The following is a 26,528-nucleotide window of genomic DNA, read 5'->3' as shown; positions in this document are numbered from 1 at the left end:
TTATAGGTCGGGATGTCGGTGCTAGTTCCTGCCCCTAAAGGAGAGGAATCTTCTCCAAGGAATGGGAAGTTGATGGGTCTCTTCACAAAAGTCCAGGGAAAGTTATTTTATTCCCCTGCCTTACAGTCTTCCCAAGTCCAAAAACAATCCATACGGAATGCAAGAAAAACGAGAACACAGTTTTCTTTCCACGTTATTCCTTGGAGTCACGGCACATTCTTAAAACACTGGTGTCAGAGAATTAAAAGCCCCCGAATTTATGGTGTACACACAACGAGGGGCATTACAGCATGTTCGAGAATGTGGTTAACTCCACGTAGCACCTTCCCCACCAGAAAAAACAAGTGTCTCTTAAGTACATTTCCTGCGCGTGGCCCTGGGTACACACCGGTTCTACCCTAAAAAATATAGTTTAGCAGGGCAGTTGTGACATAGGTAAGCATGGAGGGTCACTAGCTTATCCATGCTCCTAATTTCAGGAGTAGAGCCCATTGCCCCCAAGACCCATAAAAAAGGAGAAGGAACCAAAAAAGGTTACTGTCACTCAGAAGAAATACAAAAAGTAACACTATTCACTCTATTTTAGGCATTCTACATACTATTAAATGGAACATCAATAAACGCTCACCCCAGGGTAATATAAGTGCAAGGCGGTGGGGACCCACTAGAGAGGACTTCTATTGCGGTAGACGCTCGTTTGCTTTTTACCTTGGATAACAGGAAGTGGATTTACCCCACATGTGCATGAAGAGTTGGTGAGAAGACACCAGTGTGGAATTAAAAAAAAAAAAAAAAAGGCAAAACAAAACAAACAAAAAAAAACAAATAAAACATGCAAACCCCAAAGATGGAGGCCAAAAGCCTGTCGCATGTGTTGGCAGTGACAGGTTCGGGAGGCTGAGTCCCAGCCTCTCGGGGACTGGGAAAACAATGCTGACTCCAAGGCCCCCGAAATGCAGGTGTATTAATTATAAATCACAAAATCCAGAAGTGTCCTGTTTTTAATCATTTATCAAACACGTCAACCTCAGAGGAAATGGAACATTAGCAGTGAGCTTCTTAAAGTGTAATTTCCTACAAGAGAAATTTATGGCCTATACTTATTCTCCATTAGAGGACGTCTAACCTCTTTTATTAGTTTATTCATCAAGGCAGCCTGGTTTCGGGCCAGCTCTGCAAACCCGCAGGTCATCTGGAAAGGGGTCTCTGGGGAATTTTTTCCTCCTGGTCCAGTAGTGTTTTCCAGATCATAACACAGTTAACAGAAGTAGTCATGGTACATTCGGCGGGAGGTTTTTAGGTATTCCCCAAAAGGCAATTCACAGAGCGAGCCCCAGGGACTACCGTGGCTATAAAGTGAACATCTAAAATGTACTTTGAAATGAAATGATTTTCTGTTTGCCGTATGAGGCTTGTGATTGCCTCTCAAAGAGCACTGCTTCCATTGCTTTTACGTTCAGGTTCAATCTCTTATTTAGTGATGTAATAAAGGGGCGATTTAGAACCCGCGAGCAAGGACTTCCCAATCAATGAGTTGCTCGATCTCTCATCCACTGGGCATCGTCTCTCCAGGATGCTGTGGCCTATTTCCAAGCAACCCACACAGCCCCCCAAAACAGTCTCCTTCCCCACATGCACAGCTGTTTCTCTGTTCACCGGACAGTCCCCAGCCCTGCAGAAGAGAGCAACCCGAGCCCTACTCTGTGCCTTCTCCAGACCTCTGTGTGAGATCACTCTTTCTGAGACTAACAGAACTCTCAGCTTGCGGTGATGAAAACAAAAACTCCTGATATGTACAAACTGGTGTGGGGGGCCAGAACGAGGGAAAAAAAATGTGAATAAGGACATCTTACCTTGTTTTAAGGATATTCAGAAACTGCAAAATTTCTGAAAACTGTATCAGTCTGAGAGCTCTTAAAAATCTCAAACCTGGAAAGAGAAATGAAATAGAGACACATTATTCTCACTGCGTTGTTTTAATGTTCACACTCAGCCGTTTGATCTACAGCTGCCAGGGTTGAAGGGATCTGAAGTTCTTACATACGATTAAACCATCCCCTACCTTGGTCATAGTCCTTCATTCTGATTCTTGACTGGTTTAATCCCTGCTGGTAAACTTTCTCATTAAAGGAGGCCTGTTTTGAGCCACGGTAGAGGAAGGTCCGGTGGGGAAAGCCCCGTTAAATGAGGCTTCTCCTTTGCTCATCTCAGATTTAAAGCGCTGTTTCTAAGTTGCCTACTCTTTTGAGAGGATTTTGTCTCTGAAAAACACTGGGAATGGGGCCAGGTAACCTTTATGCTAAGAGCAGATTACAAACAAATCAGATAACCTGATGTCTTTGCTTTTTTTTTTAAACTTTATCTTCTTCACCTGATAAAATGAAGAGTAAAGGCCACAGTGTGATCCATTTTCTAGAGAAGTTCTCGATTTCTCTCCCAATCAAAAAAAAAAAAAAAAAAAAGTCAAATTGGTAAGATCTCACACCTCATAGCTTCAGGATCCACAACATATATATTTCCGCTTTTACTAAGCATCAAGATAAACGCCTGTCCTTTCTAAATTGGCAACCTCTGCTGAATGGAAACCAAGAGCCAGCATTTCTAGACACCAGAAGAGGGACGGGTACCAGGAAGGAAGATACCATCCAGGATTAGAGAAAATATAAATTATTGTTGTGTTTTAATAGCCTGGGGTAAAATATATTTCTGTTGAAATCAAATTCATGAGTCAAAAACATTCTGAGTCACTCATGAGGCTTTCATGCTTGGCCATCATGTAAGAGAATTACTGACAAAATGCTGATGATCACAGCTTTGAGAGAGTTTCAATATCACACCTTTTGCTAAGGGGATTTTCTTGTACAGATTTTCCGAAAGCATTTTGTCGAGCGCCCCCACATGCCAAGTGCAGTGCTAAGCCCAAGGTGGGCTAAATTGTTGACAGGTAGCTCTTGGCTGATGGGTGAGACTTTATTCTGCCCCCGTAGGTGAGGCAGGAAGCAGTGGGAAGAGGCTGGGGGAGTCACTGCGATGAATCAAGGAAAGGAGACAGATGCGAAGTTTTCCACTCTATGGCTCCACTTTGGGCCCAGTTAGATTTCGCCCTGTTCAAGCATTAGGGGACAAGGAAGGACTAATGCAAAGCCCAGGAGGGGGAGAAAAAAAAAATCCCATTGCACAAGAGGGAGAAAGGGATAATAGCTCAAAAGGGAAATTTCTCATCTAAAAAGGATTTACCTTCATGAACAGAAGATTTTCTCAGAAGACGCTGGCTTTCTATGCCAAATGATATTTATATTACTTTTATTAAACCAGAAAGTGCAGAGATGAGAGGGGATGTTGATGAACTGAAGGCCCAGGAGCCAAAACACAGTCCTAACAGAACTGATGAAAGGTTCACTTAACGCAGCCGAACGCTGCAGAGAACAAACCTGAGAAATAATCCCAGAACACAGAGAACATAAGGAAAAGGGAGAAAAAAGAATGAAATCTAAGAAAATGGAAATGGAGGGGAGATCACAGAAATCCAACTTATGAATAAAACATGTTCCAAAAGGAAGTACAAACAACCTGTAGATCCTAAGTAATGGGCGGGACATAATCGAAAAGAACTTTCTAGAAAGAAAAAAAGGACTGGAGAGTAAGAGCCAAAATGAATGACCAGCTCTTAGAAACTCATGTTGAGAGTCTTTTCTTCAAATTTTAAGTATTAACATAAATTAAAAAACAAAGTGTCAGGGTGGGGAGAGGGTCACCATGAATGCCACAAAGACAACATGATGTGATAGTAGATATAAATGACAATGGGCAACACTCAGACTCTTAAGACAAGGAGAATTTGGCCCAAGACTTTTATGCCTGTCAAGCACTTATTCAACAATAAAAATAAAAACAAAAAATGTCTTCAAAAGCCCAGGACCTCCCAGAAAATATATTGCTTGTGCAAAATATTTTCAAAGTTATCAAGCCTTATTAAATCAGAATGAGTGGCAGAGGCTGGGAGGTATATTTTTAATAAACTCTGTTGGTCCTAAGCATCCAGCCCAACCTGATGGCTGGTCTCAGTTCAGCATCATCAGCGCACACTGCTGGGAGATAAAGTGACACATTTTAGAAATTTGAGGTAGAAGACTAGCAGCACTGAAACCAGTAAGGACACAGAAGGATGTTTTAGTGTTATATTAGCCGTTAATAGTTTCAGCCTAAAAATCCTGTGTGTGCATATATACGCACATATATATATCATATATAATATATAACATATTACATATGTAGTATATATGGTGCATATATTACATATATAGTGTATATGGAAATATATATTTATGTATACATATTTGCATAAACATTTTTTTCATTTATGGAAACAAAAATAGAATACAAATGACCCACACTTTGAACTGGATTTCTTCCTTTTTACTGCAGGGTGATACTGCTGTGTCCTCTATTATTTGTCTGCAGCCTCCCACATTTTAAAGTGACTCATAAAAATATAATAGAATAAAAGCTTCCCTTGTTATGGAGCTGTATGGAAATAAGGGTAGGAAACAGGGAATGCAGCAGCCCAAGGTCCTCTAGTCTTGCCAGAGGTGAACGGTAGATCTAGATCTGAGCATTTTGTCAATAAAAAAGCAGGGAGACGCTAGAAGATTAACAACATACAGGAGAGAAAAACAAGCCAAACTGTCTGCAGAGATAGTCATCTGAAGCACGGACCTTTCAGCTCCCTAACTGCTTTCTGCCCTGGACCCCGCTGGCCGATTCTCAGCACAGCAGCCAGAATGAACCTGGTAAACAGTATAATAGATCATGACTCCCCTCTGCTCAAAATCCTCCAAGGTCCCCATTTCACGCAGAGTCAAAGTCCAAGTCCTCCAAGGACCTATAAAGCAACACCACCCCATTTCCTTGCGGATCTGACGGCCTCCTCCTACTCCCGGCATTAGTTTCCTTCCAACCTGGCTGCCTTCTTCTGTTATCCATTTCTGCCACCCCCCCACAAATTCTTACTCTTTGTGCCCACTTCACTTTTCTCCACAGCATGAGGAAGCACTAGCGTCTTCTTTACCTAAGTGATTTACCTTCTGACTCCTTATCCATAACATCAGTGGGCTGAGGGGAGGAACTGGTGTCTGCTTTGCTCGTGGCTTTGAATTAGAGCCTAATGTAAGGTAAGTGCTTGGTAAATACCCACCTGAGCTGAATAAATGAATTGGCCTTTTGAAAAAGAAAGAGCAGAGGGGCGCCTGGGTGGCTCAGTGGGTTAAAGCCTCTGTCTTCGGCTCGGGTCATGGTCTCAGGGTCCTGGGATCGAGCCCCGCATCGGGCTCTCTGCTCCACAGGGAGCCTGCTTCCCCCTCTCTCTCTGCCTGACTCTCTGCCTACTTGTGATCTCTGTCAAATAAATAAATAAAATCTTTAAAAAAAAAAAAAAGAAAGAAAGAAAGAAAAAGAATGAGCAGAGAGTTAAAGGTACATACTCTGCATTCAGAACACGGAGACCGCCCAAGGAGTATGGTCTTTCCCTGAAGAATAGAGCCATGAGTGCTGAGGGCTCACCTGACAGGGGAGGGCTGACACCCTTAGGACATCTGAAGCCTCCTAACCAGGGAAAAGCCATAAGCAATGGTCTTTCTGCTATACCCAGAGAGGTCCTATAGAAGCACAGACAGCAACTCAAATTCCATAAAGGAGACCAAGAAAAGGGAGAGGTGGAAAGGGCACGGCTAATTGACAAATCATTCATCTTCTTTGCTTTATAATACTGTATTCTTATCATTTATTCCCTAAAACTTAAAACCTCTGAAAGAAAATGATACTCCAGGAAAACAAAAAATGACTATGACCAAGATGTAAAGAAGAAAATATGTGTGTTCCAAAAACCATGATTTATGCCCTGACAAAGATTCAGATGAATTCAAGTGAGTTCCTTTAAATATTAAGAAATAGTAAACTTCTCTGTTATATCATCAAATAATTAAAATGGATGGTTCTCTCATTTTCTGTACTCTGTATTAGTTTAGAAAGCTGGAATTACCTGGGCACAGGTACTCCGCATATTGTGGAGTACTAATGACTAACTATAAGAATCCTAATAAAACACTTCTATATCATATCTGAGACTATATTAAATGAATAACACACATGAGCTGTAGTGGATATTATGAGGCACAGCCCAGGTCCCTTCTTTGGAGATCTTTATTCTTTTTTATGTTTTTTTAAGATTTTATTTATTTGCCAGAGAAAGAGCACAAGCAAGGGAAGCAGCAGGCAGAGGGAGAAGCAGACTCCCCATTGACCAAGGAACCTGATGCGGGACTCGATCCCATGATGCTGGGATCATGACCTGAGCTGAAGGCAGATGCTTCACTGACTGAGCCACCCAAGTGCCCCAGAGAGATATTTATTCTTTCCTGACTCATGAAGAGATCTCATCGAAGATTATACACTTGCCAGGGATGGCCCCGAATAACCAGTAGATGTGGGGACAAAGACTCGCTGCCCTGTTTCCATTTGGGACAAACCTAAAGAACCATGTGGCTGTAGAACTCTACATGGCATTGGCTGAGGCTTCTGTTGCAACTCTACCAGAGCTGAAGCTCTCCACCCACTCTTAGTACCTTCATCTCTTGGCTCATACCCTGAAGACATAAAGGTTCAAAATCTTTGTGATGCAGCAAAAGCAGTTCTAAGAAGGAAGTATATAGTCATATAGGCCTATCTCATGAAACAAGAAAAATCTCAAATAAACAATCAAACCTTATGCCTGAAGGAACCAGAAAAAGAACAACAACAACAACAACAACAACAAATTAGTAGAAGGAAGAAAATAATAAAGATCAGAGTAAAAATAAATGAAATCGAGACTCAATAGAAAAACAGAAAAGATCAATGAAACATAAGAGCTCATTCTTTGAAAAGATACTCAAAATTGATAAACTTTAGTCAGACTCACTGAAAAAGAGAAAGAGAGGGGGAGAGAGAATGCAAATAAATAAAATAAAAAATGAAGAGGGGTGCTTAGCTGGCTCAGTCAGAAGAGCATGTGACGCTTGACCTTGGGGTTGTGAGTTTGAAACCTCCGTTGGGTGTAGAGATTACTAAAAAAATAAATAAACTTTAACCAAAAAAAAGGAAGAGGAGAAGGAACAACCAATACCACAGAAATACAAAGAATTGTAAGACATTACTCTGAAAAATTATACACCAACAAAGTGAATAACCTAAGAGAAATGGATAAATCCCAAGAAACCTAGTCTTCTAAGACTAAACAGGAAAGAAATAGAAAAAAACCATGAGAGACTATGGACTCTGAAAAAACACTCTGAGGGTTTTGAAGGGGTGGGAAGTTGGCCCGCCTGGTAGTTGGTATTGTGGAGGGCACATATTGCATGGAGCACTGGGTGTGGTGCATAAACAATGAATTCTAGTACACTGAAAAGTAATTAAAAAAAAAAATCAGAAAAGACTGATTTCTAGTAACAAAATTCAATCTGTAATTAAAAAAAAAAAAAAACAAAAAACCTCCCAATAAACAAAAGTCCAGGACCAGGTGGCTTCAAAGTTAAATTCCATAAACAGTGAAAGAATTAATAACTATCCTTCTCTAATTATTCTTAAAAAAAAAAATAGAAAGGAATGGTTCCAGATTTATTCTATGAGGTCAGCATTACCCTGATACAAAAACCAAACAAAGATACTATTAAAAAAAAGAAGAAGAAGAAAAGAAAAGAAAAGTACATGCCAATATCCCTTAGGAACCTAGATGTAGAAGTCTTCAACAAAATATTAGCAAACCATATTTAAAAATACAAAAAGGATCATTTACCAGGATCAAGTGAGATTTATTCCAAGGATGGTTCAATATCCACAAATCAATCAACATGATACATCACATGAACAAAATGAAAGACAAAAATGGTATGATCGGGGCACCTGGGTGGCTCAGTGGGTTAAAGCCTCTGCCTGTAGCTTGGGTCATGATCCCAGGGTCCTGGGATCGAGCCCTGCATCAGGCTCTCTCCTCAGCAGGGAGCCTGCTTCCTCCTCTCTCTCTGCCTGCCTCTCTGCCTACTTGTGATCTCTGTCTGTCAAACAAATAAATAAAATCTTTGAAAAACATATAAAATAAAAAATAAAAATGGTATGACCATCTCAATAGATGCAGAAAGAGCATTTGAAAAAATTCAATATCCATTCATGATAAAAGCTTTCCACAAAGTAGGTATAGAAAGAAATACCTCATCATAATAAAGGCTATATATGACAAACCCACAACTAACATGACACTTAACAGTGAAAAGCTGAAAGCTTTTCCCATAAGATCAGGAAGATGACAAGGGTTTCTACTCTCACCACTTTTATTTAACATACTACTGGAAGTCGTAGCCATAAGAATCAGGCAAGAAAAGGAAATAAAAGGCATCCAAATTGGTTAGGGGTTAGTAAAACCATCATTATTTATAGATGACATACTACTATACATAGAAAACCTTAAAGACTTCATTAAAAATCTATTAGAACTGATAAATGAATTCAGTAAAGTTGTAGGACACAAAATCAATATACAGACATCTGTTGTGTTTCTATATACTATTAATGAGATAGCAGAAAGAGAAATTAAGAAAAAATCCTAATTACAATTGTATCAAAAAGAATAAAATAGGGGCACCTGGGTGGCTCCATGGGTTAAAGCCTCTGCCTTCGGCTCAGATCATGATCTCAGGGTTCTGGGATGGAGCCCCGCATCGGGCTCTCTGCTTAGCAGGGAGCCTGCTTCCTCCTCTCTCTGCCTGCCTCTTTGCCTACTTGTGATCTCTGCCTATCAAATAAATAAATAAAATATAAAAAAAAAAAGAATAAAATATCTAGGAATATATTTAACCAAGGAGGTGAAAGAACTCTACTCTGAAAACTATAAGATATTAATGAAAGGAACTGAAGACAACACAAATAAATGGAAAGATATTCCATGCCCATGGACTGGTAAAATTAATATGGTTAAAATGCCCATCCTACCCAAAGCAATTTACAGGTTCAATGCAATTCCTATCAAAACACCAATAGTGTTTTTCACAGAACTAGAACAAATAATTCTAAACTTTGTATGGAACCACAGGAGACACCAAATAGCCAAAAGAATCTTGAGAAAGAAGAGCAAAGTGGGAGGTATCACAATCTCAGACTTCAAGATACACCCAAAGTTACAGTAATCACAATAGTATGATACCAGCAGAAAAACAGACACAGGGATCAATGGAACAGAATAGAGAGCCCAGAAAAAACTCCATGCATGTATGGTCAATTCATCTACAACAAAGGAAGAATATACAACAGGGAAAAGACAGTCTCTTCAATAAACGGTGCTAGGAAAACTGGACAGCTACATACAAAGGAATAAAACTGGACCACTTTTTTATACCATACACAAAAATAAGCTCAAAATTGATTAAAGACCAAAATGTGAAACTTGAAACCATAAAACTCCTAGAAGAAAACCCAGTCAATAATCTCTCAGACACCAGTCTTAGCAATATTTTCTGGATATGTCTCCCCAGACAAGGGAAACAAAAGCAAAAATAAACAATGGGACTATCTCAAACTAAAAAGCTTTTACACAGCAAAGGAAACCAATAGAACAGAAAAAAAAAACAACCTCCTGAAAGGAAGAAGATATTTGCAGATGATGTCTGAAAGAGGTTAATATTCAAAACATATAAAGAACTCATTTGACTCAACATCCAAGAAAACGAATAATCTGACTTAAATATGAGCAGAGGACCTAATTAGATATTTTTTTCCAAAGAAGACGTATAGTGGGCCAGCACACACATGAAAAGATGCTCAACATCAGTGATCATCTGGGAAGTATAAATCAAAACCATGATGAGATATCACCTCACAACTGTCAGAATGATTACAATAAAAAATACAAGAAATAACAAGCATTAGTGAGGATATGGAAAAAAGGGAACCCTCATGCACTGTTGATGGAAATATAAAATGGTACAGGTACTGTGGAAAACAGTGTGGAGTTTCCTCAAAAACAGAAATATCATATGATCCAGTAATCCCATTTCTGGGTATCTACCCAAAGGAAATGAAGACACTAATTTGAAAAGATACATACATCCCTATGTTTACTGCAGGATTATTTACAGGAGTCAAGGAGTCAAGATATGGAAGCAACTGAAGAAGCCATCGATTGATGAATGGATAAAGAAAATTCTATATATATTTTATATCTATATCTATATCTATATATATATCTCACACACACACACCCACGTATATATACAACAGAATATTACTCAGCCATCAAAAAGAATGAAATCTTGCCATTTGTGACAAGATGGGTGGATGTAGAGTATTATGTTAGTGAAATAAATCAGACAGAAAGACAAATATTACATAATTTCACTTACACACAGAATGTAAAATACAAAGCAAACAAACAAAACAGACTCATAAATACAGAGAACAAACTGGTAATTGCCAGAGGGGAGGCTGGTGGGGGGATTGGAGAAACTGGTGAAGGAGATTAAGAGGTACAAACTTTTAGTTATAAAATAAATAAGTCACGGGGATGAAAAGTACAGTGTAATAACTTTGTATGACAGCAGATGGTAACTACAGTTACCATGGTGAGCATTTCATGATGTATTTAATTGTCAAATCACTATGTTGTACACCTGAAACTAATATATGTTAACTATACTTCAACTTTAAAAAGGTACCCTGGAGATTATATACCAGAAGAATAAGTATTTTGATAATACAGGCAGGCACATGGGAGGTACTCAGTAAATGGTAATTTCATCATGAGAAGCCACAGAATTAAAAAGCGTAGGATTGTATACAACTCAACAGAAAAATCAGCAAGACAAACAGGAAGTCCAGAAAGACACACACACACACACACACACACTCACTCACTCACACACCATATATAATGTTGTTATTTTAAATTACAGGTGAAATGATGTTGACAATGATGAAATCTACAATTATTGATTGTCTAGTACTCTTAATTACTTCTTGCATGCCAAAACCTTAACTATAGTTTACAAGTACAACAGAAGAAAAATAGCTAAAGATAAACGGACAAGACAGTGTCCAGCACACAGTTTGCAAGCAACAGAGCCAGGTCTCAACTCAAAACTGTCTACCTGCACAAAGCCCAAGCTTGGAAACATGGCCCTGGCACAGACTTCTGCCAGTCAGTTCCAACCGCAGACATCAGTGCTCAAGTAAACACGTTCAACACGAGATTCTCTTGCCAAAGGCTGCTAGCAATTTGCATTTCTACCAGTGTGTAAATGGTCATCTGCCCACATGCCCACCAGGTTAAGTACTGCGATACAAGGAAAGAAGGCAAGGAGGGAGGGAGGGTGGAAGGGAAAGGGAGCCTCACCTTTGGAAAGGCCCCAAATAGAAGTGCATCACGACTTCAGGTTCCTTTTCCATGTCAACAAATGAAGTCAATTATTTTTTACATAATTATTAGTCATTTTATCTTGTTCTTTAAGGTGCCTTATAGGGGCCTTTGCCAGATGACCTGTGTCTTCATCTTATTAATATATCTGGGCTTTGTCGGGGTACCTGAGTGGTTCAGTCGGTTAGGCGGCCGGCTCTAGCTTTCGGCTCAGGTCATGATAGAGCCCAGCTACGGGCGCCATACTCAATGGGGAGTCTGCCTGAGGATTCTCTCTCCCTCTGACCCACCCCCCCCACTCATGCTCTTTATTTCTAAAATAAATAAATGGAAAATTTTTATATATGTGTGTATATTTTATATATATGTATGTCTGTCTGTCTAGGCTTTATTGTGCTGTGGACATTATGCTCTCTATTATCTTCCACAGTTCATCATTCTTCTTCTAGTGTTGTTGAAAGGATTTTTCTAAGTCTAAAATTTTGCTTAAGGTGGGGTTTTTTCTTTTTTTCTTCAGATTCTAAAGTTTGTTACATGGCCTGATTCATCAGTCTTGCATCACTGTTTCTTTTTGTTAAAATTCAAAAATGGCCACTTCCAACACAGAAACAGATTTTTTAAATGCACCAACCGTTCCTCTTTATACGTTTAAGGCAGTGGTTCTGAACCTTGGCTGCATATTTCAAACACCTGGGAAGTTTTAAGAATTAACTGGTAACTGCATCTACTCTGACTTCATGGGCCTGGGTTCAGCCAGGCAGAGGGAATCCTAAGCTCTGAGATGAGTCTGAGGAACCAATCAAGGTTGAGAAGCATTGCAAACCTTCTGTAAGTGGGCAGATAGCCAATATTTTAGGATCCTTCGCAAGTTCCCACTCTGCTGTAAATGTGTGTAAATGAATGGGTGTGGCTGTTGTAAACGAGTGGGGATGGCTATATTCCAATAAAGTTTTATTCAAATAAATAGTCCAAGGGGCATCGTTTGCTACACTGACATTAGAGAGCCACTATTCAGGGGCGCCTGGGTGGCTAAGTGTGTTAAGCATCTGCCTTGTGTTAAGGTCATGACCCCAGTTCTGGGATCGAGCCCCGCAGGGGGCTCCCTGCTCATCAGGGAGCCTGCTTCTCCCTCTCCCTCCACGGCTCCCCCTGCTTGTGCTCTCTGTCAAATAAATGAATAAAATCTTTTTAAAATTAAAAAAAAAAAAAAATAGAAACCTACTCTTCAAATTCCACATGCACACAAGTCACAGGATTTGTTAACATTCACGTTCTGATTCCGTGGGTCTGAGATGGGGCCTGACACTCTGCACAGTTAACCAGCCCTAACATGGTGCAGATGCTCTTGGTCAGAGACCACACTTTGAGAAAACAAGGCTGCAGGGCAGTGGTTCTCAGACTGTGCTCCCAATGCAATCTCCCAAGGGATAATAAAACAATACTGACACCTGCCTCCCCCTCCCACACATTCGGATTTAATTGGTCTGGGGTACAACCTGGGTGTCAGAATTTTTAAACTCCCCAGATGATTCTAAAGTACAGCCACATGTGGGAACCTCTGGTTTAGGACTATGTATTCTTTTAACCTTGTGAATATACCTTGATGTATTTGTTTATTTTGGTCAACAGAATGCGAATGGAATGAAGCTTTATTTTTTTTTCTCAAATACTTAGCAAATTTCCCTACCTGAGTAATCACTTGAATAATCTAAAACCATTAAGATACCCACCAAGCATGCTGTGTCTCTACTTAAATTAATTTTAAAGAGCATACTTGCTAACTGTAAGTTAGAAGAAATCTATAGTATAATAAGAGACTATGGTAAAAAAATGCATTCAGTGTGGGGTGCCTGGGGGGCTCCGTCAACTGAGCGCCCAACTCTTGATTTCCGCTCAGGTCATGATCTCAGGGTTTGAGATCCAGCCACAGCATCAGGCTCCCCGCTCAGCAGGGAGTCTGACTGAGATTCTCTCTCCCTCTTCCTCAGCCCTTCCCCATCCCACCCTGCATGGCATGTGCTCTCTCTCTCTCTCAAAATAAATCTTTTAAAAAATGCATTTAGCTCAAGAGCTTAAGGGAAAAGTCATCTTAACAATGAGGAGGTAGATGATTTCTATTTTAGTGTTTATAACTGAATAATAAGAAAACCAATAAAGATTAAAAGGGATAAAAAAAATTTTTAAGGGAACAAACGACAACAATCAAACAAAATATATTAAAGTACTGGCTGATCCAATAAAGACGCAAACAGAAAAAAAAATTCATGCACATTTCTATACTAATAAAACTGCAAGCCTCAGTAATAGGGGATGACTTTCCAAGAAATGTAAACCTTGAAAGCTGATACGACTAAAAAGGGAAATAGCTATAGAGTAATAGTTGATATATAAATAGAAAATTTACTAATATTTTCCTTTCAAAGACTTTGCAACCATGTAATTTATTATTAAATTCTTTAAAACATTTACATTTCATTGAAATTCTAAACTAACCCATAATACAAAAAAGAAAACTACTAAAGTTGTTTTATAAAATAGACACCAACCTGGTGCAAAAATACCTGACTTTTCAAAGCACAAAAATAAAACAATCTCACTTGTTAGATTATGCCACGATTCCACATAAAATACCAATATACATAAAATACCAATATATATAATTCATCAGTAGATTAAAATATATATAATTCATCAGTGATTAAAACAGTAATCTGGTTCTGGTTAAACCAATAATAGTGAAGGTTTAAACATAACAGATTGAACAGAATGCTTTACCTCTGACCCCTCTCAAAACCTCATTAAAGTAGTACTAGAATACCCCAAGGACGAAAAGAAGGGAAGAGAGACTATAGCACGTAAGAGAAAAGCAAAAAGTGTTGGCAGATGAAAAGTGGATATTCAGTTGGAAATGAACTTGGCAGAGCTGAGAAACATAATTTCACATTTGCATAGCATATAGAGTAACTGTGTGTGTGTATGTATATATATATACATACACACACACATAGTTATATATAATGTACATACAATATTTATTATATATTATTAAATGAATTTCTAGAATGAGAAAATAAAGGCAATTGGAAGAAGGAAAAATTCAAAATAATATTAGAATCAAGTTTCCCAGGCCAAAAGAATGACCTGCATCCTCAGGTTGAAAAGGTCTATTAACTGTCCAGCAGGATGAATTTTCAAAGACCCAAATGTAGACATATCATGGTGACATTTCAATGTAAATAAAGATATAAGACCCTCAAAACAATGACAGAATAAATTATTGTCATAATTCCCCTGGCTGCACTGGATGAAAGGAAAAAAGGAAGATTATCTTCATAATTCTCAGGAGAAATCATTTTGAACCAAGAAAGACATACTTAGCCAGGTAGAAAAGAATAATAATCCAAAAGTAGTGAGATACATGGGGCTCCTGGGTGGCTCAGTGGGTTAAAGCCTCTGTCTTCGGCTCGGGTCATGATCTCAGGGTCCTGGGATGGAGTCCCACATCTGGCTCTCTGCTCAGCAGGGAGCCTGCTTCCTCCTCTCTCTCTGCCTGCCTCTCTGCCTACTTGTGATCTCTGTCTGTCAAATAAACAAAAGTAATGAGATACAAAAATCAATGGGGGAAAAGAATCAAAAGAACTGATTAGTTTATGTGTTGACTGAATATTATAAAACATAATAATAACAATGATCCCGAAATTAAAATCTCTGAATGATATTATGTGGAAGATGTAGATATGGAGGGGGGACAGCAGTGGAAGTGAGAAAGGTGAGCTAAAGTTGTCATCCCACTTGTAGGAAAGATACTATATTTTTTAAGTTTATTTAAGTAATTCCTATACCCAATATGGGGCTCAAACTCACAACCCTGAGATCAAGAGTCATGTGCTCTTCCAACTGAGCCAGGCAGGCACCCCAAGGAAAAGATACTATTAATATACACATTAACAGAAAAATTTAAGTTTGTGCATCAAAAACTTAAGAATATACTTGGAATCACAAATTCAAAATCTTAGAGGGGAAAAAGAACTAAAGAATTTGATCAATCCAACTAAAGGAAAAGAATTATGAAAAAAGAAACCAAAGAAAAGCATATTAATTAGAAAATATTATTGTAACAGAAAAAACAGCCCAATTATATTAGTCATCACAACAAAATCAAATGAGTTAAATTCATCTATTAGAAGACAAAGACTCTCAGTAGAAAACCATCAATAACACATTCCAGATGCATGCTGTTTGGAAGAAATATACTAAAAACAAAATATAAAGAAAAGTTAGAAATGAAAAGCTGAAAAATATGTACCAGACAACTGCTAACCAAAAGAAGAGGCAAATAAAGTGATAATGGTATTAAATAAAGTGACAGCTACTGTGAAAAATTATGAAAGAAACAGAGAGTAATTCCTCATCTTGATAAAAGGAATATCAGCCAAGAATGTGTAACAATGAAAAAACTTTCCACACCTAAGAACATACCTTTGAGATACAAAACACAAAATCACAAGAATACATCAAACAAACAAGAAACATTGGCAATGCCACAGCACAGTGGGAGATGTTAATGTTCCTTTTCCAGAAACTACCCAAAAATAAGCACAAATAAAGAATATTTGTGTAACATTTAATTCCTTGGGATATATTCATATGTATTTACCAGGATGGGTAGGCAGACACATCTATTACTCATTAAACTAGGAACACGCATTCTTTAATAAAAACCACTGAATAGTCACAAACACTGACCACGTATTAGGCCACAAAGAAACTTCACCAAATCCCAAAATGCAGAAATCACAGAGGCCATTTAGAGACCACAAAGCAACAGAATAAGAAAATCACAAAAAGGCAGACAAACAGACTGTATTATATAGAGAAGAATTTAACGTATGAAAAGGGAGTCATCACAAATGGAAAGAACGTGAGCATTAAGCATTCATGATGGAAGGACTGGTGAATAGTGGTGGTCAATAGAAAGAGCCATCTCATGCCACTGTTGAAATTAATTTGGGATGAATTGAAATTAAATATAAATAAGCCATAGAAAAGCTAAAGAAAATGTAATTATGTATTTATTAGCTCTCTGCAGAGAGGAATAATTGTAAACTCAGATGCAAAAGAAATCTTAAAAAACTTATAATAGCAGATCAACCACCATAAAAATACCAAAATTCTGTATGTCAAAAAAGCACTGAAGATAATAACATACACTAAAAATAATATGATATAATAAGAATGAATTCTTTGTAATACCAAAAACATGTATGGAAAATACCCTACCCCTAAGTTCATAAATAGGTGAAAAATCATAAAGAGGCACATCATGAAATAGTAAGGATAACTAGTAAGCAACCATTAGAAATTATTAGACTTGATTGAAATAAGAGAAATCCAAGTTAACCAAAAATACAGTAATGTTGTGTTTATTCTACTTAACTAGTAGGATATCTGAGTTTCACCTCCTAGAGATGACTCTACAATGAGATAACCTTATAATTTGATGGTGGAACTGTCGATTCATTCAGCATTTTCAGAAAGTTATTCTGCATTATGAATCAAACTAATTCCATTTCTGGAAATATAGCCTAAGGAAATATAAAAAAGTATAGGGAAATGCCACAGGAAACAAAGACATTCTTTGTAAAACTGCTGATAAAATAAGAAAAATAGACAGCGGCTTAATACCTAAACATAGATTTTCTTCAATATCGTCCATTTTCTTCAAGAGATATTATACAAGTTTGAGAATCATGTAACAAGGGAAATGCTTATGACATAGTGTTAAGTTAAAGAAGCAGGGTGTGGAAAGCAGCATGGTGGTTAGAGAGGCTGAGGAGTGAAGGGAAGAAGAGTTTATTTAGCGGGCAGAGTTTCAGATTTGCAAGATGTCATGTTTTGGAGATGCACCTCACAAAAATGCCAGTACACTTAACACCACACTCAAAAATAGTTAAGTACACTTAAAAATAGTTAAGATGGAAATTTTTATGTTCTGTATTTTTTACCACAATTAAAAAAAAAAAAAAACTAACAGTAAACATTAAAAAAAAAAAAAGTAGTCACATATAAAGTGCATGTTCTCAGGATGCCTGGGTGGCTCAGTCGCAAAGAATCCACCTTTGGCTCAGGTCCTGATGCCAGGGTCCTGGGATCAAGCCCCACACCGGCCTCCCTGCTCAGTGAGAAGCCTGCTTCTCCCTCTCCCACTCCCCCAGCTTGTGTTCCCTCTCTCGCTATCTCTCTTTCTGCCAAATAAATAAATAAATATCTTCAAAAAATTTAAAAAATAAAGTGCATGTTCTCTATGATAAAACTATAAAAACTTCAAATACATGAAAAACAAAAACTAAGAAAAGAGCATAAATCAATGACAGTAGTTATGTTACAGATACAGGATTTTTAAATTAATTTTCTTGAGTTTTTAAAAAAATTTTCTGTAATAGGTACATGTAAATTTTTTTATTCATAATTTGTAGTTGCTGCTATAAAGTTGATGGCAAGTCAGGACCAAGCTCAAGTCCTCTGGCTCTGAGGACTTGTCAAATAATCAGGACTCTGTCCCTGTCCAAGAATCAGGACCTTGAAGCCAGTGGCTCCAGACAGGGAGGACCCCCAGCCACTGCTGTCCCTTCAAAGAATCAGACCTGGCACTCAGGACCCAAACAACCAGGTTAGGATTGTCCTGAGAACAGGTGTCCGGGCATCTCCATACTGGCCAGTGACACCGGTGAAGGGATTAAGACCTCTTCCTCTCTTCCTCAGATGGAAGCCGCACTGGTATTCCAGCAGAGATTGAGGGACACGGAGGCAAATAATGAATCGTTCGCCATTCAGGGTTCCCATGAACCCAGGGCAGAAAGCACTCGGGAGATTCCTGCAAGCAAGGTCCCATCCAGGTAGAAGATCCAGGAAATACCCAAACCATGCCTCCCAGCTTGTGCTGGAAAGCCTGCCGGTCTATTCCAAATTTGCTACTTTCCATTCTCTTTAACACCTTAATCTTTAAATCCAAAAAGCTGAAAGTTCCAAACAAACCCCTCTCCTTTCCAATCCCTCTGCCCCCACATAAATCCTGAAGAGCAGTTATTTTTCTGGTGTCTGACAAGGTCATAGTCTGGTCTTACAGCCAGAGAGCTCACACTGAGGCCAGGAGTCCTCAGGGTACCACCAGGGCAGATGAGATCACAGGGAGGTTTCTCCAGGGTGTTCCCCTTCTCCGGGGTGCTCCCCTTCTCCAGGGTCGTCACCCAGCTGCTGCCACCAGGTCCCACCTCCCACTCTCAGCTCCAGGCCCAGTTGCTTGTCAACCCCAACAGAGTGAGTGGAACCTCTCCTTTCCAGTTGGGGAGGGCGCGGGGGCCGTCTTTCTCGCTCGCAAGCGTCCCTGGGCTTTTGTTCCTCCAGGCAGAGCTAGTGTTTTATAAACGGTGCTGCTTACTTGCCTGACCTTTTCAAACCTTTTCCCTTAGTAATTGTTCAGGCTACTCTGTTCTGTACCTTATCCCAGTCCTGCTTCCTGTCTGACAGATACTAAACATCAGTTGATATTCAAACTGGGATTGTCATTCATTCATGCCAGACATGAGTGGTGAGTGCCTCTCTGTACCAGTCTCTCACCGTTCTAAACCCTGAAGGCACCAGGCTCCTACCTCAAGGGACTTCCATTTGAAAAGGGGAACCAGAAAGTAAAGAAACACATTTTTTTGAGTAAACAAACACATCTTGTTGATTTGGTCTATTAAATATATATGAACTAACTCATCTTTTCCCTCCCCACTGCCAGAACCCTGGTCCCAGCTACTGTTACCTCTAGCTAGGCGGACAGCCCCAAGCACGTCTTCCTGCTTCACCACCCTACTCCCGACCATTCTCCAGACATCAGTCAGGTCACATCACCCCTGGCTAAGAGCCTTCTCACTACAAATAAGTTGTAGATCCTTTACTTTGCTCTGGAAGGCTTTATATGATCTGCTCTCTACTCATTCCACTTCCACTCTCCCCATCCTCCCATCTCCTACACTGTGCCTCTACTCCTTGAAGGGCCTTCCCTTCCATTCCTTTCTAGAATGTTCTTCCCCCTAAATCATGGCAAGGCAGGCTCAACTGGACAATGCCAATCTGAAGCCCACCCCCCACTACCCTGCCCTTCTTTAGAGTATCAATCACTATCTACCATGATCTTATTTGCTTGTTTATGTGCCCATTTTCCTCCACAGAATGTCAGTCGGACTGCAGTAGACACCTCATGCACCTGCTCACCACCGTGTCTGTCATCTTCCAGAGCAGCGAAGACTGGCACGCAGTAAGCACTCACTGCTGAGAATGAATGACTGGATTTATGAGAAATCCTTCCAAAGGAAAGTAAGAAGACTGGATACCAAAACCTGGAGTATTACTCAGTTACTCAACTCTTCATCAGGAAATGGTCTATTTCTCTTAGCTTATGATCCCATCGTTCCTGCTCATCTCTCTACCTGCTTTCATGGTGGTCCTCACCCATGCTGGATGTCTGAGAGCACGGAACAGCTCTTTCCTGACGTGAAGGCACAGGGAAGGTAACAATCCAGCCAGGACACCCACAGTCCCAGCCAGCGAGCATGAATATTTATTTAGACTCCAGGTGAAGTCCATGCAGATGTTTCAGCCCTAGGGAGACTTTTAGGCCAGTTCTGCTGGGAAGGATTGACCAGGATTCACCTATCACTCGCTTCCTAATTGGAATTTCACTGTACATAATTAGATAATGGAGAAGGAGTCTGAGCTGTGCCTATGTGCATCAGAATCTTCAGCTGGGCTCCAAAGGGACAATACTTCATTTTAAAGAAGCTCCTGGTACCACTAACCTCTCTGGAGATGAAAGATCTCTCTCCCTAAGTCGGGGATCTTTAGGTCCAGAAATGTAAATTCAAGCCATTAATTTCAAACTCCTATACATTATGGATGACCAAATAAAACCAAATCCCTCTCCGAAAACTGTTGAGACAGAAGAATCTTCCCAGAGGATGCCTCTTTGATCTCTGCTGGGTAAGAAGAATGAAGTACCACACAAGACAGGCAAGACAGCGTCCCCATGGTCCGATACGAGGACATGAGAAAGCAAACAGAAATGGCACCATTGTCCCTTAAAAAAAAAAAAAATACTGTTCATAGCTCCAAAAGCCTCTTCTAAAAATGCTGACTCACTGAAAATTGTTGCTGCTTAATAAGTAAGAAGGAGGTTATTGCCATCATTTGCCAAGCTTTTCCAACATTTCTGAAATATATCCTTTAATAGCTCAAAAACATTTGGGAGCCCTAGAGACCAGCCACATTCATCTAAAAAGGAAAGCCAGGATTTCTGCCTGGCTGGAAACATCTGAGTTCAGGGGTATGCCGAGCAAAGAGGAATGGAGAAGGCTATCACTTGGCCACTGGATAGCACCCTAAATCCAGCCTCTAAGAAGGGCACTTGTTCCTGGAGGCTGCCCAGGAACACGGGATATGTCTGGGGGGATAAATGTCAGGGACGGGAGGGACCTTACCCCAAGAGGCGCAAACCCTGCTGCAGGACACCAGAGACTGCCAGAAGTTCTGCTGTTCTTCCTTCTCAGGGCTGGTGAGCCCAGACCTCACCCGGTAGCCATTATGGAACAAGTCTCCCAGGGACTTTCTGCGGTGCCTGGTGGGTTTGTAAAACTCTGTGAAGCTGCTGTTGGGTGGGTGATGGTAGACCAGAATCTTACTGGGGATCATGGTGGAGGCAGAGAGCTGGGCTGGGCTCCAGGTTCCCTTCAATTGGTGTCTTGCACAAGCTAATGTTCTACAAGGACCTGGAGGAGTCTGTGTTTCTCAGACCCGTGCTGCAAACAGGTCCTCTTGTCTAGCACAGTGCGGCTCCCCAGCATTTATGTCCTGGTGGAGAGCCCCTCCTCCCTCCCTCACCAGCACCCTTGCAAAAATCCCAGCACACTCAGGGCAGCAGCATGAACCCTCCTCAGAGAGGCAGCTGGGAAGGGAGGGGGAGCACTCGAGTCCATTATGTCCTACAAGCTGATCAATCAGCTTCACTCTGTAAATTAACACATAAGCTCCTTTGGACATGGTTTAGGGGGATGGAAGAAGAAAAGGCTATAATTCCTCAAATCAAGGAGCACAGAAAGGGGTGTGGAGGGGGTCTGTAGTTTTCGTCCTTCTGGGTCATTTCTCTTATTTTGGTGATGCTGTGTGATGACTGAAGGCTCTTAGGGAAGACTCCCTTATAGGATATGATTCCCAACTAGAGAGAAAAATTGAATGGCCCCACTCCTTCCATCCCACCTCCCACCACCAACATAACCCAAATACATAAATCCTCTGCTAATCTCACGTGTAGGACTGAGGCAGAGAAGGGACTCTGGGCTTTCCAGAACACAAGAGGAGACACTCGTGAGAGCTTCTGCCCCTACCCTTCCCTATCTTGTGGTGCTTGACATTTCCTCTCATTACTAACATCAGTTCCCTCGTTCCCCTAGGGGCACTGAGTGTAAACAAAAATATAGCAGGGACAGAGAAAGTATTAAAAATATAGACAGAGAAATATCTGTATTCATAAATTTAGTCAAGACTCCCCACAATCTGCCCCCCACCTCTTTTTCCAGCCTTTACACTGCCTTCTAGCAAAGCTAAAATGATCGGATGGAATTTTTGGAGAGAGCAACGTTATTTCTCCTCAGTATAGATTAGTTCATCCCCCCAACCATGACGTATTAAGTCTCTATCATGTGCCAAGCATTATGATGAGTACTGGGTGTTCAGCAATTGGCAGGAACAATAAAAACTCAGCAATGATGGACTGTATAGCGTAGTAGGAGAGAGAAGCAATATAAAATTTCTATCAGAAATTTATTTAAATAGTAGTTTGAGTAAAGTGCTGCAAAGGAAAAGCATAAGTAGCTATCTATATGAGTGTTGTGTGTGTGTGTGTGTGTGTGCACTTATGTGATGCATATTGTGTATCTGGATGTGTATCAGTGGAAGATGTTGTGATGTGTACCAAAAATGGCTTTGCATTGCTTGTGAGTCCTAACAGTCCTCTGGCAGAGGAAACAGCATAACACATATCCCCAAGAGGGAAGAAAATGGCCTGTTCCTGACCTCAAAGGAATTCAATGTGTCTAAAATGAAACAACTGATGAGAGACTAACTTTAAAACTTAACAGTTCCAAGATGGGATTGGGAGGGAGACAAACCACAAGTGACTCTTAATCTCACAAAACAAACTAAGGGTTGATGGGGGGAGGGGGGTTGGGGGGGTAGGATTATGGACATTGGGAAGGGTATGTGCTATGGTGAGTGCTGTGAAGTGTGTAAACCTGGTGATTCACAGATCTGTACCCCTGGGGATAAAAATATATGTTGAAAAAAAATAAAATAAAATAAATATTCCTAGGGACATTTAAAAAAAAAATTAACAGTTCCCTCAAAAGGATCAAAGTGTAACTATAGGTCCTACAGACATCAAAGGAAATAATGAAGGAATATTATAAACAATATTATGTCTATGAATTTGAAAAGTAAATGAAACAGATAAATTTTGTTACAAAGACAATTTTGGGGGGCACCTGGATGGCTCAGTGGGTTAAGCCTCTGCCTTTGGCTTGGGTCATGATCTCAGGGTCCTGGGATCAAGCCCCACACCGGGCTCTTTGCTCAGCAGGAAGCCTGCTTCCCCTTCTCTCGGCCTGCCTCTCTGCCTACTTATGATCTCTCTCCATCTCTCTGTCAAATAAATAAATAAAATCTTTAAAAAATATATAATTTTTTTTCAAAATGACATAAGAAGAAATGAAAGATCTAAACAGCCATGTAGCTGTTAAAGAAATTGAAACTTCAATGAATAGCATTCCCACAAAGAAAAATTCAGGTCTAAATGATTTCCACTGGAGAAGTCTACCAAACATTTAAGAAGGCAATAACATCTACCTTATAGAGAAAAAGAAAACATTCCCCAAATTGTTTTATGATGTCAACCTAGCAATGACACCAAAATCTGACAAAACATTAGAAAAAGGAGAAGGAGGAGGAGGAGGTGAAGGAGAAAACAGAGGAAGGAGTGGGAAGGAGGAAGAGAAGAAGGTGGGGGGGGAGGAAGAGGAGGAGGTGGAGGGGAGGGGTAGGGGGAAAAGAAACAGGAGGAGGAGGAGGAGGAGAAAATGAAGAAGGAGAAAGAGGAGAAATTATAGACCAATATACCTCATCAATATAGGCACAGCAATACTTAAATACATACTAGTAAAATTAATCTGGAATAATTCATCATGACCAAAGAAGTTTATCCTCAGAATACAAGATTACCTTAACAAATGAAAATCAATAATGTTATTCACCACAATAACAAATTAAAAGTGAAAAATCACACGACCATTTTAACAGACTTGAGAAAAAATTTGACAAAATACAACACCCACTTTATGATAAGGACTATAAGGATATGATAAGGATAAGAGTTTGAGACAGTGTGTTATGGCCTAACAAAGACAAACTGATTAATGAAAGATAATAGACTCCCGAAATAGACCCATATATACATATGAGATTATATACATACATATGGGGTAGGGAGAGAAAGAGAGTTAATTAATTTATAACAAAAGCACCAATACAACTACATAGGGAAAGGAAGGAATTCTCAACAAATGTTGATGGAAAATCAAGATCTCTGTAACAGAAAAGAAATGAACCTCAGCTCTCACCTAACACTATATACAAAATCGGTTTGGAAGGGATCACGGGCTTAAATGTAGAAGCTAAACATAAACCTTCTAAAAAGGAAGACTGGAGAGTATCTTGAGGACACTATGTTCTTATGACACAAAAGGCACTGACAAACACTTGCTAAATTAAATATAATTAAAATTAAAAACTTTTCATCAAAAGACATTTCATGACTTTAAGATATAAGCTACAGATTGGAAGAAAATATTTTTGATACACTTACCTGACAAAGAACTTAAGGAAATGCAATTAAAACTTCAATAAAATATCACCCCATTAGAATGGCTACAGTGAAAAACTTGACAATACCAACTGTTGGCAAGGAAACAGAGCAACTGCAGTTCTCATACATTAATGGGAGGGCTGTAAAGTACTATAACCTCTTGAAAACTGTTTGTCAGCTCCTTAAAAGTTAAATATACATCTATCCTATGACCCAGAAATTCCATTTCTAGGTATTTATTCAAGAAAAATCAAAAAACACATGTCCACAAAATCACTTGTCCAGGATGATCATAAAAATTGTATTCAAGATCACCAAAAGTCAGAAACCACATAAATGTCCACCAATAGGTGAGTAAATAAACAAATTGTGCCACATCCACAAAAGGGAACCGTATTAGCAATCGAAAGGAAAAATCTACTGATATACATAGAGCAACATGCATGAATCCTGAAAGTCTAACTTTGAGTGGAAGGAGGTAGACACAGGAAAGAATACCCTGTCTGATCCCATTTCTGTGAAATTCAAAAGCAGGCAAAATTAACCTATGATGACAGAAATCAGGACAGTGATTACCTACGACTGAGGAAAGAGGGCAGTTATTAACTAGAAATGATAGAAGGAAACTTTTCTGAAAAATGAAAATGCTCTATCTTAGAATGGGTGATTGACAACTTCATACAAGTGCATACATCAAAACTCATTGAACTGTACCACTAAAATCTGTGCATTTGATAATATGTCTCACATACTTCACTAAAAATATTGAGGTGGACTACCTCCAAATGACGGTGACCTCCTGTCACCAGAAGTATTCAAAAAGTGGCTGCTTGTACCAACCTGGGGAACATAGAAATTGAGCTTGATGTCTCAGTAGAGATCATCTGCTCTAACTTATCAATTCCCTCCCAACAGTAGGGTGGGCAGTAGGGTCATGAAAGTCCAACAAATCAGAGAGAGGACTGGTTTAATAGAAAGAGAAAAGGATTTATATATTCAGGCTCTTTTAGTCTACTTCACAGATTAAATAATGTATGAGAAGCCCTGCACAGGTACTGACACAAGGTTGTCCTCAGCAAATTCCCCTCCATCAACCTACCCAAGTTCTAGGGCCCAGCCGAATTGCTCTGTCTTCTGCTCATGGAATACGCCATCACTGATGGGCAACCTGGCCACCAGGGATCAATAACCCAATCCCTTCCTATCACCTCAGAACAGGCCCTCTGGTTCTTCGTAAGACTCCACTGATGTGGTCGTGACAAGTATGGCTTCTGGAGCCAGATGGCTGGGATTTCGGTCCTGGCATCTCTATTTCTGAGCCAAGTCATCTTGGAAAAGTTATTCAAACCCCGCCTCAAGTCCCTGGCTCTCAAAATGGTAGAAACTTCTCAAAATAACCCTCTTCACTACAAGAAAGGGTTTCTTATAATAATTTTTAAAACTTTAAAGAGAATTCTTATGCAAACATATGCAGACACTCAAATAAACTGGGGCTCATTGCTCTGGACAGGTGTGCATTGCAAAACAATTGTCCTAAATTGCACCCACATTTTCCACACCCTTCACTGTGTCCCATAGTTGCTGCCCTAGATCATCTGCCCCAAGGAATTCAGTGAGGGTTTTACTTGTCCCCCAGAGCCCAACTGTATCTCTTAAGGTGGAGGGGTGGTAAGGAAAGAACATGAGAATATTAATCCAATCTTTTAAAAGTATTGACCAAGCGATTAATTCTGATACAATTAAACTCTTCAGTGAAACCAACAGATATCCAGTTCCCTAGATCCTATAGTTTTTCAACTAACCCTATACATTTATTCACTTAACACCTATCTAGAGGAAAGGCAAGACTCTGGAACCCAGAATGATGAGATTCAAATCCCAAGTCTGCCATTACCACTGAATGAACACTGGCAAGTTCCTCCGACTCCCGGTGTCTTGGTTTCCCTAACTATAAAATGGGAGCAGTAATGGTAACCTACCTCACAGGGTGGTGGTAAGGGATATAAATCACTGTGTCTATAACAGTTAAAATTGTCCTTGGTATGTAGTAAGTGCCACTGCTTGCTATTACTACTACGATGAGACAGATACTGGGCTAGGCACGCTGGGGATACAAAGTGATTAGCTATAAACCCACCC

General features: G+C 39.8%; 1 protein-coding gene across 35 annotated transcripts in view; it reads right to left on the bottom strand.

The window, feature by feature from the left end:
• Window positions 1–26,528, bottom strand: part of KCNMA1 (potassium calcium-activated channel subfamily M alpha 1) — a 717,583-nt gene that overhangs the window by 235,966 nt on the left and 455,089 nt on the right. For all 35 annotated transcript variants that reach the window (XM_032839333.1, XM_032839342.1, XM_032839358.1 and 32 more), the window contains exon 6: window positions 1,854–1,929. In XM_032839333.1, the coding sequence (XP_032695224.1) occupies window positions 1,854–1,929 (76 nt within the window). The remainder of the gene's footprint in view (window positions 1–1,853; window positions 1,930–26,528) is intronic.

Source organism: Lontra canadensis, unplaced genomic scaffold (assembly GCF_010015895.1).
Source record: "Lontra canadensis isolate GAN:19392208 unplaced genomic scaffold, GSC_riverotter_1.0 scaffold3, whole genome shotgun sequence".
Classification (NCBI taxonomy): domain Eukaryota; kingdom Metazoa; phylum Chordata; class Mammalia; order Carnivora; family Mustelidae; genus Lontra; species Lontra canadensis.
Note: the sequence above shows the minus strand (reverse complement) of the source record. Positions and strands in the feature narration are given on the sequence as shown.